At 43.8% G+C, this 18,803-nt stretch overlaps 1 protein-coding gene across 1 annotated transcript in view; it reads right to left on the bottom strand.

Annotated features, from left to right (window-relative positions):
- Positions 1 to 16,002, bottom strand: part of CLMP (CXADR like membrane protein) — a 37,704-nt gene extending 21,702 nt beyond the window's left edge. Inside the window, exon 1 of the mRNA XM_065697234.1 lies at positions 15,860 to 16,002. Coding sequence (XP_065553306.1) covers positions 15,860 to 15,887 — 28 coding nt within the window. The 5' untranslated portion in view covers positions 15,888 to 16,002. The remainder of the gene's footprint in view (positions 1 to 15,859) is intronic.
- Positions 16,003 to 18,803: the final 2,801 nt, after the last annotated feature.

Consider the following 18,803-nt stretch of genomic DNA (forward strand, 5'->3'; position numbering starts at 1 on the left):
AAGATTCATTGACCCTCCTATACCAAAATCTCAGTGTTCTTCTCATAGGCACTTAGTGAAGCACCCAAGTAGCACTGTTTCCAGTTTGCTAAGGAAAAAGGAGATACTGAAAGCTCCATTTGCCCATGGATAACTAGGGACACAACAAGACTGACTGGAGTCACAAGGAATGAGCAGAGCTGGGGATAAGATCTACAGTTCACAGGGTCAATCCAAATCATACTACACACTGGGAACATCTCTTGACAAGCTGTTTGCAGAAAGCAGTTCTTAGTGCCCCTAACCATCATGCCAAGCTTTAACTCCAGCTAAATTACCTTACAACATGGGGTTTTTTGCTTTTAAAAGTGAAGTTACATTGAATCTCGTGCAAGTTATCACTTGGTACTAAGAGGCCATGAAAAAAAGGCTGTATGCTCACTGTGCTGGCTTTCAAAGGCTGACACCCTATACACACCACAGTGTGAAAGGAAAAACCAGATCAGCTCACATCAGCTTATTACTTCTAGTTTCCAAATAGGACAGAAAGCGGAGCCAGCACAGAGCTCGAGCTGCAAGGAGGTAACTGGCTTCTCGCCCAATGCATGGGTTCATTTTTGAGGCCCCTCCAGCTTCACATGGCTAAAAAAGGAAGTTGGAAAATGTTATCCTGGAACCAAGATTTCATCCTTTCAACCAAGCTGCGTCTCACTTGCTGCCTGGAAGGAACGTTTCTAGGTAGGTTTTGGGCACCCAAAGGAAGAGAAGGCTGCTGTGATTTCACCTGATTCCTCACAGAGTAAGCATGCAAATAGAGACCAGTCATCCATTCCTGACACTCATCTCATTCCTGGCTGCTGCTAAAGGACTTGGCTGTAAGCTACAGGTATCAGGTTATAGCACATCCCCTCCAGCTCTTTGAGAAACTCCAGGTCCTGCAGGAAAACACTGTCAGTTTCTTCTTCATTTAGTGCTGGTGCCACACCAGCAGAACTGGGAACTGACCAGGTCTGAACCACGCAGTTGTGACAAAAGCAGAAATATTTGCCCATTATTGCAACAAATGGCAAAAAACCCAAGAAAATCCCTATTTACACTACAAGAACCAGGTTTCCTTGTAAGACTTCTGCCTGAATGCCTATAGTAGAGGGAATAAATGGTCCACAACTCCATCAGCTCTGCTGCAAGCATCCCAGTGGCCTCTTTCATTTCCAACCTTTTGATTAGGAAGCCAGTGTCATCAGCGCCGCATTGATTTAGCGAATCTGATTAGTTCACTGGATGAAGGATGAAACAGCCATCACACCCAAAGCTATGAAGCAGTGGATTCCAAGAAAACCCCTTCTTCCTGAAGCACATTCCCTCCCTGCACATGGTTTCGGGACCAGCGGGTGCAGAAGGCAGTTACATAATGCTGCAGGAACCGAAGGGGGAGAATGAATGTCAGAACTTGCTAAAACGTGCACCCGGGAGCCTTGCGGATTCCGTCTCCAGCATCCATCAAACATGATTAATTTTAATGTCACAACATCTTAATGTCAATTACTTTTAATGTCACAGCCTCTCATTCAGCAGCACGGCCACGTTTTGGAGCCGATAAGAGATTCCCCCCAAAGAACTTTTAAGAGCAAATAAATAAACCATCAAGAATAAACGCGACAAACACAAGCAGCAGCCTGGTGCCTCCCTGCTATTGTGAGGCTCTTGATGTGTTGAATCTGACTGTTTCAAACACTAAGGCAGTTGAGAAATAGAGCGTCTGAGGCATTTATGGTTAGAGCCAGATTACTACTTAGTAAAAATCTGCTTCTACTCCTATTGTTCTGACTACAATTTAGCTGATTGAAGGTGTCTGTTAGACATGTGGCTTGATGCTCTTTACATTAGGTTAAGCACTGAGACAAGAACAGGTCTTGTTTAGATGCTGCATAGAGAATAACAAATACACTGGTGATGTCTGGGTGGCTGAAAGAAGAAACAACAGGCAAGTTGAGACTGATGAGAGAACTCAAAGGACCCGAGACCTCGAATCTTCAGGTTATCAAGTGGCTGGAGCAAAACTGAGCATATAAAGGTTTTTAGCAAAGCAGTGGGGATGTTGACTCCTCACCATTTCAAACCCATCCAGAGGGTGCAAATTTAGATTCAAATTCCTTTGGTTTTATATGCTCTTTGGCAGAGACTGGGAAGCCGCAGAGATGGGAAAAGAAACAGCACAGAACATACAAGGAACGAACATCCTCTTATCTACATAATCATTTGTTGTCTGTTAGTCAAAGCAATTAAAGCACCTTCCTCTTGATGCAAGGCTCAAATGGCAGCTTCGTATCCATAAAGTCAGTTGTTTTTTAAGAGTTGATGCAGGCTGAAAACAACTTGTGGGTGTAAGCAGGAAAAATAGATAGGAACTTGTGTTAGCTGGAGAGACTGACAAAGCCTCAAACCCCATGGGGTCTCTCAAAACAACAAAAGCAGCTTTGTACTTATCTTTAGAATGAATTAGAAGGCTGAGGACAAGTCAGCCTCTATCCCAATATGAAACTCAGATGGGTAAGAAAATATTTAAACAGACAAAGAAAACAAATGGGAGAGGAAGTCAGACACCTCCAAGATCTAAGAAAGAGTCTAAGAGCTGACTCAGTCCACTCATTGATGCACACGTGTCCACCCACATTTGCACTCACCACCTCACTTACTGGTAATGCACTACACAGCTCTGTGGAAGTACTGCGGAAAGCGTATTTTAAGCCCGTAACAAGTCAATGGAACATCCAAAGCGTAATTCCAGAGAAACCAAATTAAGTCTCAGTCCAAAATACAATTGTAAGAATGAAATGCAACATTTACTAATAGATTTTCAAAGCCAGAATATATGAGTTTTGATCATCCATGTGAGCAGGACAGAGACCACAGATCATCATGATGTTTGTACAGTTTAACAGCCTGCAGTTCTATTAGCATCTCCTCCCACTGAGAACTAGTTCAGTGGTACATTAAACTTCCCAACAGTTCCTTAAATCTTAGCTTCTAGCCTGCATTTGTCAAGGTTCAACTTCCAGCTACCAGCTCTTAAGCCCCCCTGCATTCTAGATAACTGTTTTCAGAGGGCTCTGTAATCTAAAAGACAACAGGGGCTGTCCTGATCTTGGGTTTCATCCAGGAAGGGGGAGGTCTAGCATCAACCAGCCCTAGCCGTCAGTTGATGTTAGAATCCAGGGCTCATTTAGAGCTGAGTGGGATTTACAGACCTGGACTAGTTTTATTCTCTCCTTCTTTTAAGGAATCAATCACAGCGCCCTGCCGCTTGATCTGGGCAAAGTGTCTGTCAGGTCATCCTTGTGTCTCTGTTTGCTTGGACATACTGCTGCTCATCAAAACATTTACTATAAAAGGTAAGCAGGTAAAACATGAGAGGTGCCAAGAGATGCCAGACAGCACATTCTGACAGAGCTTTGTGTATATCTGACAGCAAGCATAGCCCAGCATCATCTCTCAGTCTTAAAACAGTTCACATTCCTTTCTTGAGCTAAACCTCACTCAGCTGCATTGTTTCAACAAGCTAAAAAGCAGTCTTGGGCCAAGGGTTTACTGCAAAGAACTTTACCCTGGCCCAAACTAAGCCAGCTCTCCAGGCCCAAGCTTCTACAAGCACCACAGTTATTTACATGTCTTCTGTCCTGAACCAGCCAGGGGAAAAGCATGGCTGCAAGGCTGCAGGGAGAGCTCAAAGTCCTGCTCTTCATGAACACACCTGGGGCTACCTGAAACCACACAAAGCCAAAGCTCAAATTCATCAGCAAGTTCCCCACAGCCTATTATTGTTTGAACTCCTCCATCAATCTGAGAAGTGATTCAGCCCATCTTCACATTAAGAAATGGAGCATCTGGCTACTAGAAAAGAGATTCCAAGTGCTCAGTTTCTATTCAGGAAGATATTAGATATTTATAAGGCTTAAGCACAAGTCACACTAGATTTATTTCTTCAAGTATATAAACGCATAATTTTCCTTATCTGCCTTATATTCAGCAGTAACTTTCCCATGCAAGTATGGGATTCCATGCACCGTCAGTTGTGGGTTTTCTTCCACTTCCATCTGATACTAGGCCATTTTGGAGTGAAACACTGTAGATTAACTGTTAGCCTCATCCAGTAGTTCCTGAGTCCTTATTTCCATGTTTGCTCTCAGGCAGGAGTCTGACTCACTGGCTAAATCTATGTAAGAAAAGTGAAATGCTTATTGGGGTTATTGTAGGGTTTCCTAGGCATCTGTCAGATGCAGTTGTGACAGCTCACAACTGAATAAAGGGTATGAGTAACTGTGGCAAACCCATGGGCCACAGGAGGTAGTATGGCTAAGTGAGTACATTAGTCATTTACTGACTATAAATATCAGGAATAATCCATTTCTTACCCTGTTCCTGTATTCTTTCCCTCAAACCAACTCCTATTAATAGCTAGAAACAAGATAACAAGCTAAATGGGTATCCTAACCCTTATTGCACCTCTTACTCTGTAACACATGCTTATTAGATGCTGGCATTCTGTCCTGGACACAGTTTTAATGTGCAAATCTTGCACTGACAGTTAACATGCCTATTTGCTCTTTGATTGCTGTATCTGGAGTGACAGGATATATACACCCCTCATTCCCCTATTTCAAGCTTCCACCTCCTGTGTTTCTTCAGCCCAGCAAATGGCAAAGTTGCAACAGCTTCATAATGCTGAAAATAATTTGTTTGCCTTGTAAAGAAAAGAAATCAAATGGCTCATACTGTAGATAACAGCAGTTCAACAGCCCCAGACCACACAAGTCTCAGCATCTGGCCCTCATTAATATCTACAAACAAACCAAAAGGGTCTATCTGCCAGGCAATGGGTCTTAGTTAGCATATATGCAGAATAAGCCAAGTAAAACGTGCCCACTTGATCCTCAATGATTATTGGTACCAGCATGATGGGAGCAGTCGTAACAGGGTATCCTGAGTAAGATTTACAGTGAGGCCAATTCCCTTGATCAGCCAAGCTGCTCCTGGCATCCCTCAGGATAGAAACTGCTGTTTGGGGGGGGATGGTGTAAGGGGAGGGACATTGCCATGGGTTTGCTCAGAAATGTTTTATTCAGGCTGTTTATCCTCAAAAGAGCATTTCCCTTTTAGATTAAATTATCTGGATTCTGTTTAGTCTAAACACAGGAGACAGGACTCAAGCATTTCCTCTTTTAGGAAGTATGGCTGAGTGTATTTCCTACAAAATTCATAAAGAACTGAAGTAAGGACTTGTATGGCTCTTGAAGAGTCCCAGCTCTTCCCCCCTAAATGCTGAAAGAGCCAGCTCTGTCAGAACACAGTTACATCCCAGTGGCATGAAATACAAATGCAAGCAGACAGCAGCTATAAGCTCTTTGGAAAGGGCAGGCTGATAAAAATCAAGCTATTTACCAATACTCCTCATTGTTTTGTCTGAGGACCATAAACCATGTTATATAATGAGACATTTTCCTTTTTATGGATGGGGACACCAAGGCTCCAAAAGGACTTGTAAAACCACCTATTGGGATTACACTGGAGATGAGACAAGTCAATGAACAACAGATCTGAACCTTACCAGTGAAAGGTTCTCATTCTGATAGTCACCACTGGACCTGGAAGGAAAAGGACAGATTCCTGTCTTCCCATCTCTTCTTACAAACTATTCTGACCCTCTTGCTAGAAAAATACTGCCAAGTTTCATATGCCATTTTCCATGCATTAGCCACACCGTACTTTGCACACAAAGCATTTACCTCCACCTGAAGCACAAGGGAAGCATCTTGCTCTGGCTTCCTGGAGATCCAAAGGCCAGATAATGAACAAAGCTCCTCTGCCCATAACCTGTCTCAACACTGATAGCACAGCTCGGGACTGATGCAAGTCTGACAGTCCAGCACTTTTAATTTCACAGCTGCCTTGAATGTTTTCCCTGACATCTGTCCTGAGTGTTCCTATGTTATGGATTAGAGGGGATGTAGAGAATACATGAATAGTGACTGCTATGTAAAACATATGTAGAATAACATTAATCTGATATATAGAGTCTTCCCTGTCTGCACAGTATGAGCATAATTGGTGATGGGTGTTTATAAAGCATGCATAACCATTACCTGCTCAATTACTGTTGTTAGTATGCATGGTTGGCAGTAAGCAGTGCCCATTGTGTGGCTCCACCAGCTCCCTGTGCTCAGGGAATTCTTCATGGCTTGAATTCTGCATCATTATCAGGCCCTAATTTTATCCATATTGGCTCAGGATATTTTTTTCCTTTCTTTTACATTGTCAGTCTGCTTGCCACATCCTTGCTGAAGGGGATTCCTCACTTTAAGTCCTTCTCTTGGTAGGGCGGGATGGCCTCTTTTAGTTGAGGATTATAGGCTCTGACAGTGCTGACACAGAAAAATAAAACCCCAGAATGATTTAAAGCAATGAGCAGGGCTGTTCCCTCAAGAGCAGGAATATAGAGCTACTACTGCCTTTTCCTCCTGTATCTCAGACCCAGCATAAATCTGGCTCCTTATGGACCTTACACAGAGAGAGAAAAATCAGAGCCTTTGACAGCAAATACCCCTTCAGATACTCTTCACACAGCCTTACCTTCATGAACTAAACCATTTGTGGCCCAGCATCACCACTGTACTAACTGGGGCTGGGACACTGAGGCATGAAGGGATGGAGAGGTTTGCATACACTCAAAGCTAAGAAAGTCACAAATCTAAATCCAGGGCTGTTAGATCATCCTGTGAGGCAGATCCAGACTGAAAGGGTGCTGAAAGACATGATTTTAGAGGGGAGTATTGAGTGAGCTCAGTTCCTATCTACTCCACACAGATGGTTTAGGAAACCAGAATTCATTTACTTTTTTAATGGGTTTTCCCTTCATTCTGCTTATACAAGCTCATAATAAAAAATAAAGAAGCATTTTAATCAGCAGCAAGGATAGAAAAGCAGTGCCAATTACTCTGCATGACTTTATAGTCTGGAGTTACCTGGTGCCTGGCTTGCTTAGACAGCAAGCAGGAAGAAAGCTGGGTTTAAGACATTTTGGGTTGCTGTACCAGCCTTCAAGCCTGCAGTGTTAAAGGCAATGGTGCAAACAGGCAAAGTACTCCCTGCCTCAGAGCACATGCAACCCAGAAAATATCATCCTAAATAGCTCCATCCGGAGCAATAACACCCAGTTTATTCCATTCACATTCTGGTTGTGGCTTTCATCCTCTCTCCTGGTGCTTTCACAGAAAAGGATATGGTGCAGGGGAAGATGCTTGATGACAACTAGAGAAAAAGAAACACTGCAGCCCCCACTGCATTCAGCCCTTTTACTGATGGGCATCTATTTATTGCTGTCCCACAATGCAAGCAACATACCCAGGGCATTACTAAATAGGAGAAAGATGGGAGCTCAAGTAGTTATTAGAAGGAAAAATATTGTGCAATGCGGAATCATTAGCTCCAGAGCACAGCAACTCAGTTTTGATCTTCCCTTGTACCAGGTCATATTGGGTCTGGATTAACAGCTCTCTTCTGTTTGCTCCAGGGTAGCTTTGGGCTAAATGGAAGGAGCTCTGACAAAACCAGGTAAACTGGGATCCGTTTGCCACGTCAAGTGGCGCTGATGGGAAGACTCTTCACCCATTAAACTAGTGCCTGATATGTCTTAGTCTATCACTGGACTTCTGCAGCTGCATTCCTACAGTGATTTCAATGCACTTTACAGCTATGAGGGAAAGGTTGCTGTATTTGAGTGCTCTTACACTTACTCTGCAGAAGAGCAGTTGAGGCACAGGGCATTTTCAATTGCACCCCAAAACTTGACATCTGACAGCACTTAGCTGGTGTGACCAAGCTCGTGTGTCTGTATGCTTGCATTTTTACAAGCACGGGCCCTTTGTAACACTTGAAATAGAGACACTCAAAGCTAACAGGCACTTAAAATGGAGCCTGAATTACTGCACCACTGAGTCACTAGCCAAACCAACAATGGGATCTAGACATCCTAAATGCTCACAATTGCATCAAATTCCTGCTTGGAAAAGCAACTTGAAAGAATCACAGCATTTGTCAATGTAAAAGCTATGCTTTATCTGGTTAAAATTCCGTGTGTCTTTAAGCAAGAGCTTGAAACAATGGAAATGAAAAAGGGTTTTGCCCACAGCACAGACCACATCAGAGCAAGACAAAGCCTGGAAACATCCATCCAGACTGGACGGATACAGAAAACAGTTCCTTATGTGAAATACTGAGATTCCTAGAGGATTAGCACCAAACTCCCTGCAAGTGCCACCTCAGTCACACTGATGGAAGCCTACAATGGAACTGACCTACTCCAGGCATCAAGATGTCGCAGTAAGACCAGAGCATGAACAGGAATGCTTTGAAGGTCTTGGAACAAGAATAATGCCAAATTGCCCATCTGGAAATGAATTTCTGAGCTTGGCTGACAAAACGTCCATGGGCTGCTTTATGCTCTAGAGGCAAATAATGCCCAGCGATTGCATATTACAGCAGCACTTCACACTAGTCTTTCCTTACAGGAAAACAGATGAAGCTGGCACTGGCAGCTCTCAGTGGCATCCTACCCTAGGCAGACCAGAATAAACACAGGAATGAGGGACACCACCACCACTTGAGGAACAACAACAGGGGATTTATGGCAGTAAGAAGTAAACACCAGTACTTCATTCTACCAGGCCACTGATACATCTCATTCCCACTTTAAAAGCAGTCACCACATGGAGCTGCATGCAATTCCCATTGTAAGTTGACTCAGGCTCCTAAATATCTGGCTCCTAACATCAGACCAGGTCTGTTACTCATCATCTATTAGTACAATGTAAAACAGCCTCCCTAGTGTTTGTAGAGCCCTGATCTTAGCTGGTGCCTTTAGCTATAAAGGAAATAAAGCAATCAGTTGCTAATAATAACCCCTACGCTCAGCAGGTCCAACTTCACTCACAGCCTAGTGTGGTATGACTAAGGAAATTAAATCCTTAACTGTGATTGAAAGCTGTGACACCATTTTTAGACTTACTTTTACACTTGAGCAGTTCAAAGTAATGCTACCAGAGACATCTGAAAATGAGGTAGTGCTCCAGCTTCCATTGGCTGGAAGGACACAACAGCTATAAGGCTCACTACACTGCACCAAGTCCTTCACTTCACATACCTAGAAGTCAGTCAAGTTCTCTCAGCAGACTCATTTTCCATTGTGAGCACACCAAGCTGTTTGCTTTCCATGAGCAGCACTTTTGCATGCTCATGTCTTACAAGACCCACAGAGCATTTAGCAGACACTCACTGGAGCTGCGCGTTGTGCATTGAAATGAGTGCTAGTGCCAGTTAATGCCTGGGGAAAATGAAGCAATTTCCTTAATATTACTCAACAAGGCAGGATCCACAGCAGGATTCCCAGACACCGGCCTCTAGTTTCACTTCACATTTGCTCTGGAATTACCCTGCCACAGCAGAGCTCCCAATCTGGCTCTGTACCTTTTCCTGCAGAGGTTTGATAAATGGCCCTTTGTTCAGGGGAAAAAACCCCAAGCCCTGATGCTAGAGAACACGGCTCCTTTTTCCTCTTGTCCCTGGAATTGTGATTGGAAATAATTGGAAGTGTCACTGGAAGTAATCAGAAGTGACAGTCCCTGGGCTACAAGGCTTTTGCTTCAAGTCTAACGATCCCCCCGCAAAACAAAACCTATATTTAAACAATGAAGTCATAAAGTGATTTGCCTTCAAGGTTGAAAACCCTGCAATTTGATTTCTTTTAAGCAAAAGAAGTGGCTGACTCCGAGTTCAATATTCAAAGCTTGATGTGTTGTATGGAAGACTTCCCCCTGCACACACGAAACCACCCTGCCATTGCCTGGCACTCTGTGGCAGTCTTCCCATACAGAAAAAGGTTCATATCTATTAAACATCTCTATGGCCTTTAAAATTTCATCAAGCCTTCAAGAAACAAAGGAATAGCCTAAGCAGTAGCTAGGAGACTCAGCCAGCATGCATCTCATACTCCAAATACTGGAAAACCACCTAATTCCAGTATTTCTGCAGAGACACAAAGGAAAGGGAATGGAAGCCACTTTTCCCTAATTCTGGACGGAGTTACTCAAAGCTTTACTTAAGTGTGACACCACAATGCGTGCTTTAACAGCAGCAGCACAATGATATGGTAGACCAAATGCAGCCTAGTTATGGTCATCACTTGCCTCTAACTGTGCACGCTCCATTTCAAAAGGCTGTTTCCAGGAGAGCAGCCTTTCTTCTGCCAGCGCATGTTACAAGCGCCACAAATTTCACTGACCTTTCCTACCAAAGGCAATTAAACTGCAGGCACTAAGCTGAACTTCGACCTTTCTACCTTATAGGTTGGGAGCAAGTCATATACACTAAGGCTTCATACTCATTTTCCAGCCACAAAAAAGGATGTCAGCTACATAAGAGACAGGCTGAAAAGATACTGGAATGCATATTGATTCTTGTAGGACATCATCAGTCTGGGTCTGGCCCATTAAGAGAAATGCTGATTTACAACATTTGCCTTTTGAAACTGCCAAATGCTTTCCTAAAGAAGATACAGAGGAGGACAGCAGTTGTTTCATGACCTTCTGTCACATTCACCACCACTAACGCATCTTAATTGCTCAGTCCCCTTAGCAACTTGTTGTAAAGCTACCTAAGGAGTCACATGGAGAAACCAAAGTGCCATTGAGAAAAGCCTAGCAATGGTGCTTTGCTGAAGCAAGGTAGTACCCATCCTCCTCACATTGCCCCATAGCTTTTTCTAGTCACCATTGTATACACCTTCTCTGTATTCTACCTGGGGAAAAGCATGTTGTAGGCAATGTTTGAACCCCTTGGGTTCTGGCAGAGGTGGGCTGTTACTTCACTCAGCAACACTAAAGCAGGCTGAAGGGAAAAGAGTCTAAGAGATAAAGATAGAAATTCACCCTCGCTTGTTGACTTTCCATCACTTCACACATTTTTCCATTGTTGTGCTTCCTGCATCCTCCACTATCCTGTCATCTGTGTATCTATTCACAGACCTCAGTGACCTGACTTCACCCTTGGCTTTTTGTTGGGCTGCTTCTGTAAACCAACCGCTTCTAAAAACAGATGGAGAAACAGCTTTGGGGGAAAAGGAGGGGAAAAATAGACCCATTCATCTTTTGGACAGGGCACCAAGTCCCCGCTCCACCCAAAGTAGCCACATTAATGCATGCAAGATGTGCACAGTGCTGCGTGCACACGAGCACAGCTTTCTTTGCATTACAGATACACAGCCAACGACTGCATTGGTTTTAATAGCGCATGGAAAGCACGTTTACACACAAGGCTTTGTCTGAGTGACTGTTTACATTTCTTTCCAGGCAGTTCCTGAAGGCTCAAATCCCAGGCTGCAAACCTGCTAAGTTCCCTATAAAACCCTGTATTTGCCTTGAGGAAAACAGGGGCATTTGTTGTGATCCTCAGGATGAAGATCAGGATATCTCCAGGCCACTTGTGCAATGACATTTCTGGGAAGCTTGTGCTGCTCTTACACAAAACATCATTCTGAAGTGGGCCAGAGTACCCCACAGGAACAGACCGCTAATTCTACACACTGGAGACAAGGTCCAGGGTGGCCACAAAGGCAAAACACCAGTTGTTTTCCATGGGAAATGCACAAGAGTCGCCTTCCCCTCCAGCTTTATTTCTCGTAAAATGAATTCACCATCAGAACTGCAGCTCTTTGGCATCCTGCTTTTTCTCACTCTGGAACGTTACCTTTTTTCTCCTTTTCGTCCTCATGGTAAAATGGAAAAAACGAAGGATAAAAATAACTCCCAAAATAAACGTGGGGTTTTTTTTCAATGCTAAAAATCCAAACTATTGCATTTAAAACAAAGCATCGGTAGAGGAAAACAGGCAATTTCTCACCAAGCCTCTTGACAGGAAGTATTTGATGGAAACCATCCCTGGCTTTAGAAGAGTTTTAGTGTCTCACAAGGAGTGTTACCCCTGATACCCTGCCATACAGCAATTCAATTACTTCTAGCTCCTTTTAATTCCCTCCTGGAGTGCCAAATGGGTACACTGCTCTGCTCCCTTTCCTTCAATATTCCTTGAGTAGTGTTCTATTCAAGAGCACTTTGCCCTCACCTAGAACTAAACTGAAAGAGGCTCAATCTTGCATACAGCTTATTTTGTTGTCTGCTTCTGGAGTTTCCATGAGTTGCCGATTGTCCTTTGGAGAAGAGTCTTTTAAGCTAAATACATTCAGTTACCTGAAATCCTTCAGAATGCAAAGGCACAAAAAGGTGAATTCCTCCCAAAATCACACCTAAAACCCCTTTCCACAGCTACCGATCTTTTTGTACTACATTCCTGAGCTAAGGCTTTTTAAGTTCCGTAAGCACATAGAGCAAAACCCCTTTCCCCAAGCTTCTGAAGTATACCAAGAAACAAACAAGCCAAAGAAACAGAGAAGGAAGCACGAGAAAAGTAGGAAATAGAAAGCGTATTATACGCTGTTAGTCATTGCTAAGAAATCTGGGAAAATCAGCAGGAATATGAAATCCATCAGCTTAGTTTTTCAGTTGCTTAGAAGAGTCTCCTTGCTTTTTACTAGTTCCAGGCAGATGCATTCCATTGAAGTGTAAAACTTCCCAGTAACCTCACTGAGAGAAGTGCTTTTTTAAAGCAAAACACTGCAGTGGCTGGCTTTGGAGTGTAGCATCACAAGGGTTTAAGGAGAAGGATCTCATGGAGATGAGATAAGGCACACTGCAGGTTGCCTGTGCTCCTAGAGCAGGAGAGAAGGCCGGAGTCAGTGTACTAGAGCATAGCCCCAGGCTGACCTACCACTGCTGAATGCTGTGGAGCCGCTTCCATATCATCATGGATTTTCAAGCTAGAAGGCTGGTGGATACCTAGACAAATGCATGCTGTCAGACCCAATTGCTCATGCCAACAGGCTCGGCAAGGATCTGCACCATAACCTTTTCCCCAGTGCAGTGAGGCAATTGGAGTCTTGGTGTTCAATGCAGCAACTGCATACCCCTGGGACAGTGCTGCAAGAGAGTCATTGACCTCTGAGCTTAAAGGGCAGAGCTCAGCTACATCAGTACAGAGGTACCTGTGCTGTTACAGCTGCACCCACTCCAGCAGCATCACCCCAGTCTCACACACTGATTACACCTTTGTCAGACAGTATGTCAGTCCCAATGAGCATTGTGCTGAGGAACCCCTCACACTAATGTAAAGGTTCACTGCTAATAGCAGGACACCAGAAAGCTGGATGGCTGATTTGGCCTCTCGCATCATTGCTGTGAATCTTGAAGGCACTGGTTTCTGAAAGGCAGAACAGATGCACTAGCCAATAAGTGAAGAAAAAGCATGTAGTAGTGTCAAAGCCAGCATTACAAAGGCAAACATACCTGATGACAAGAAAATCAGTTTTCTGCTTTAATGGAAGGCTCATTCAAAGCGTTCAAAATTAACTTGGAGAGGGGAAAAAGGCAGCAAAGGAGAATCCCAGCACTTGAAAACTTTAATTCAGTAAAACATATAAACGAAAGCATTCGCGAGTTTGTTGGGGCTTTTTTAGTGCTTGAAGAAATGCAACGTCGAGTTTTGACACCAAAGAATCAGCTATTTCTCTTGGAAACACTAATTTTGTTTCTCAAGAGTGCAGTGTGTTACACAATGAGTTTGAAACCGTTTTGACCAGCTGTGGACAGAGATGAGAATCAGATGGCAAACACTTACATGTAGGCACACGCATCACTTTCCACTCCTCACCCCTTCCTGCTTCATTTACCCAGCCCTTACCAGGGAAGTAAGCATGGTCATGCTTTTGCCCACCCTTTGCAAGGTCTTTTATCTTGTCTTGCTTTAAAACTAATTGGCTCCTGTTTCCTGTCTCCTCACACAGCTGCTCACTTGCCCCAGAGCAGTAAACACTAAAAGACAAGGACTGTATATATTAGAAATGCCATTAGTACGTTTAATAATGAAAACCCAAAGCAGGCAACTTTCCTTTCAAGTTTGCTTGTCTTAGCTAAAACCCCTGTTTTCCACGCTAGTCTTTCATGTTATCAGCAAGAAAAACAAGCCATCGTTGGCACTTCTATAACTTTTCACTGCAGAAAAGCAATTAGACTTTCCCTAGCTAGCAAACAAGACTCCCCAGCCTCCTTGTTTTCAATAGGGAATCACAGTACTTCCTTACTTTTCCCTGAAACATGCTTCCAATATTGGTGAATGAAGCTGGACACAGCGCAGAACAAGTTGCCTAGATGCCAAAGGTATAACAACGATAATGCCCATTGTGTTTTATAGATGAAAGCAGTCCTAGGCATGCAAAGGTAAGTTGTCATTACAGTGCTGCCAAAACCACCTTGTCTCTGGCAACACCTTATTCCTTTTGCTCCGAGCCTTCAACATAAGGGAATATTCAGCAGATGAATAGGGTTGGTGGATCAAAGACTGATGGAAACAAGAACTGCTGTGGATGAAGCCAGCCTTCCACAGAGCTGCTTTCCTGGCCATTTCTGCAGGGCTGACCCCTCTAGCAGAAACCTAGCTGTTCTTAACCTTCCCATCTCATCCTGGGGTCTTAATCAGTCTCCACCATAGAGGCACAAATAGCCAAAGGACATGTTCAGAGGGAGAAACCGCTGCCTGCACTCCCTGCAGGATCCTGCAGCACATCCAAGCCCCCTGCCACATTCCTATAGATAAAACCTTTGCCAACAGCATTCCTAGAGCAAAACCCCTTACTCCAGTTTATCCAGCAGCTCTAAGTGCTGCCTGTCTTTCAGATACCTAGAAATCTGGTTAGTCCATGTTCCACACCTCTGCGACTTAAGGGAGAAGTCATGAAACTCTGTGTCCAGCCACCACATCAGTCCACCATCCCGTGGGGCTCAATGCTTCCCAGGGAATCCAAGACCAGCCCACTTTTTCACACCTGTACCAGTGTTCCTGGGGCACAGGAAGAGCCAGGAATCACAGCCTTTACCCAACCACAACAGATTGCAAAGCTGTCAGCATGATGTGGTGAGCAGAATGGAGACAGAAGCTCACTCATCGCATTACAGTGCCTCTGGAGGTGCAGAAACTCAGGCTGCTTCTGAGTCAGTCTTGTAGGCAAACCCCCTCAAAGACCTCAGGGCTGCAAACTCTTTTCTCCATAGGCTATAGCTTTAATAAACAGCTCTCTTCAACCCTTTATTCTCCTTTAATGCCTCCTTTGCCATTCTCCGCTCCTCTCCTGTTCAGCAGTCAGCTTCTACCTCTTTTCTTCCCCTTCTTTCAGCAGCCCTCATTGTTCCCATTTCTTGCTTTCCCCCTTTATCTCCCTACTCCCATCCTTCCCCCCCAACTCCTCCCTCTTGCACTTCAGCACATCTGTTTCTAATCTTAGGCATCAATTGGAAACAATAACCCCTTTTTCTTTCAAAATCTGCATGTTAAATGCCCAAGCAAATCAAAACACGGAGTTAAACACATTTGACACTACCACGAAACAAAGACATTTTGTTCACCTTGTTTTGCCAGAGAGGTTCAAGCCCCTCGCGAGTTCGTTGCTTAAAGGCACTGCACTCTTTAGACAAGAAACACATTGCAGACTAAGTCTGCTTAACCACCGCAAATGAAATATTAAGAGATCCCTGGCAATCGACCTGCTAATAAAGCAACAAGGAAAACATCGGAACCTGAACACCACTGAAATCGGAGTTCCCCATAAAAGTTTTCTCTTTACAAACCCCTTTCTCTAACACATGAGAAATGTATTTCGGGCACAAAGAGAGGGTGCATGGAAGTTTGATTAAAAACACTAAGCAAAACCAAAATGCCAACCTACCTAAAACGAGAATTGGAAGTGCAGACATTCCGTCTCCGAGCTAGAGGGACTTTTCTTCCCTTTTTCTTCCTTTCTCCCAGGAACAGCAAGCAGACCTGCACAGGATTCAAAGGAATGCCTCTGGAATGCACCGAGTGTAACTGCATCCATGTGCCAGAAAAATAACCAACTTCACTCTTTCTTCCCTTCTTCTATTCATCTCCTTGTCCATATTCCACCCAGATTCAGTGAGAGCTTTTAGATCTCTGCAGCCGGTAATTCGGGCCTTTGAGTTTCTGGTGAAGAGGAGACAGAGGCAGCGCAGGAAGGAGTTCACATCTAACGGCAGCATAGAACAATTTTGCTTGTCTGAAAAGGAGAGAAGCAGGGGAAAACACTGTGCTCAATGTTCACCACATGGCTGCCTCCCAGAAGAGCCCCTCCCTACCATCAGCTGGGATTAATAGTGAAGACCAGACATGGGTGAGGTAGAGCTTCTCTTGATTTCTAGCAATAGTGTGTATATATATATATATATATATTTACCTTTAAAAGAGAAACAAGAGGATTTCTCTAGTGTCAAAACAGTTAAGTTTGGAGGCAGTAAAAATCCAGCATGGAAAAAAGTCAGATTAGTCACTCAAGGGCTAGAGGCAGACTCATGGAAAAAGGCACACATGCTCTTTAGAGTGATAAACACACACGTATATATTAACTTTATTCTCTTTTGTAGCTAGTAAATCACAGAATTAAAGCTTTTAGTCTTACTGGAATGCTTCTATTTGCTTCATGGTTTTCTTTAAGTTTTTAGGAGAGAAAAAACTCCTAAAAATTGATTTACCTCTGCATTCCATGATGAGAGAAAAAGCCAAATGAAGCAGCAATGTGTTGTCTACATTTAATGACTGCTATGGGATGCAATTTATAACTCACCTCCAAAAGCCCTTTTAAAGCAGCCCAATACAGCTTTGCAGCTCATCTTGAGCTTCACCCTAGTGCAGTTAGTAAGTTTTAGAAGCTAAGATGCTCCATTCCTCTTCTGCCACAATAGCAGTGTAGAGAAACCTGTTTCTATAAGGAGATTCAAATGTGGTAGCAAGTAAAGTTTGCAGATGATGACTCTGAAAAGCCAGAACTCTTTTATTCCTTATTAAAACACATATAAATCTTGCAAGGCCATGGAAACTGTGATGTTTTACATGTGTGCATTTACACAACCATTCTGATCTATTACACTTTACACATACACAGTTCATGCTTACACCTTTATATCCATATGCCCTAGGATACATGTGCTTCTCAGATAAGCAAGGAACTACCAGCTAGGCTGCTTGGATGTTAACAGAGGAGTAACACTGGCTACCTGAAACACAGCAGCTTGCAAATGAAATTTACTCCTATTGTGGAACCTGGGACAAAGCAAAGCTTTAGAAGACAACAAAATCCCTTAAGAACACTTATGAAAGTATTTCTAAGACCTTAAAGAAAGAGCAGGCCACACGCAAGGCTACCAGGCTGTGGTCTGAGGTCTCAGACTTCAGTTTTAAGCTGTCTCCTAACACCATCTATACACAGTTTTCATATAGCACCCTTGTAGGATCAGGGGTAGCATGCTGCACTCCCTCTTCGGAAGTGCAAATACAGCAGTCTTTACAAAGTCCACAGTGAATAGCTCTATGCTTAGAAGCTCTATGGGAATCCTGTACCTTAGCTCTTCATTATGGTACAAGCTTTTCAAGCCTTTACTGGAAGAAATATTGCTACCCTGGGGAAAAACCAAACCCTAGATTTAGGTAGATCCCTTGAAAGACATGATAAAAACTACCCTTCTGCATCCAAGTTCATTTCATTTGCCCCTTCCAGCCTCCAGTGGAAGTAAAAGCAGCATTTGGCTCTTGCTTTGTGTAAAAGAAAATGCTTTAAACAGCATATTCAACTAATGTAGGCTTATGATACAAAAGCAATCCCTGCCAAATGAATACAGTGCTTCCCACAGAGCATCTGTATCTGTCCCATCCACCCATATCATAAGAGCCAATTCCTTCAGAACTTTTCCCCACACACTTGACCAAGCAGGCTGCTGGTTTCCAATAGGTGAGTGGATCTGAGAAAACACCATTGATTTTCAGTGCAGAGCATAAATCAATGGAGAAAAGTGCATTTAATCCCTTCCCCCGCTGTCCAGAAACCAAGCAGCACTGAGCTTGTCTCTCTGCATTACAAGTCTGACAGAAGATGTCCCAGGCTATGCTGTAAATAGCCAGCATGCTGCTTGGCTTTAATAGAATCAATGCATCAGAAACCAAGACACAGAGGAGTGCTGTCACCCTGCACTCACTGCCCTGCCTCCACTGAGATCCACAGAGCTGGGATGTGCACAGAGGAGGAGGGGGATGTGGAGAATGAAAGAGGAGGTCACGCATACGAAATCTCCTCTTCATCATCTCGGATAAGCCATTCCACAGCCTGCTCTCACATTACATTCAGCCCCTTCAGAAAGCTCCTCAAGAACAAGTTGCGCTTTGGGGTTCAGTGGGGATTCTCCCTCTGGTGTTCATACCTATTATGGCAAGCACATCTCACTTGTTTGCATAACTGTTCCAGCGAGGAGCTAGGGAGGCTGGTGTGTAAGTACATATAAGGACAACCATGCCACTCGCACCAGCGCATCCTCTCAAGGCCTTTGCTGACTGGGTTTGGGGGAATAGGCCCTATCTGCAGCACACTGGTTTTCCAGGGTTTTTTTGTGGTCCTCCCTGCTGCTGCCTCAGTTTCAGCCCCTTTCACATCTGCATGAGTCAACCTTTCTAGGAAAAGAGGCTCTCTTAAACCCGCTTATCCCAAGAGCCTGCATTAACTTTTCCTATACCTTAACTATGAGAATCATATGGGGGATCTTTTCTCTAAGCTCTGCTTTTTGTGTCAGGTTATTTCTTTCACCTTGCTCTTCCTCCTCCAGCAAAAC

This window comes from Lathamus discolor, chromosome 17, assembly GCF_037157495.1.
Source record: "Lathamus discolor isolate bLatDis1 chromosome 17, bLatDis1.hap1, whole genome shotgun sequence".
NCBI classification, from domain to species: Eukaryota; Metazoa; Chordata; class Aves; order Psittaciformes; family Psittacidae; genus Lathamus; species Lathamus discolor.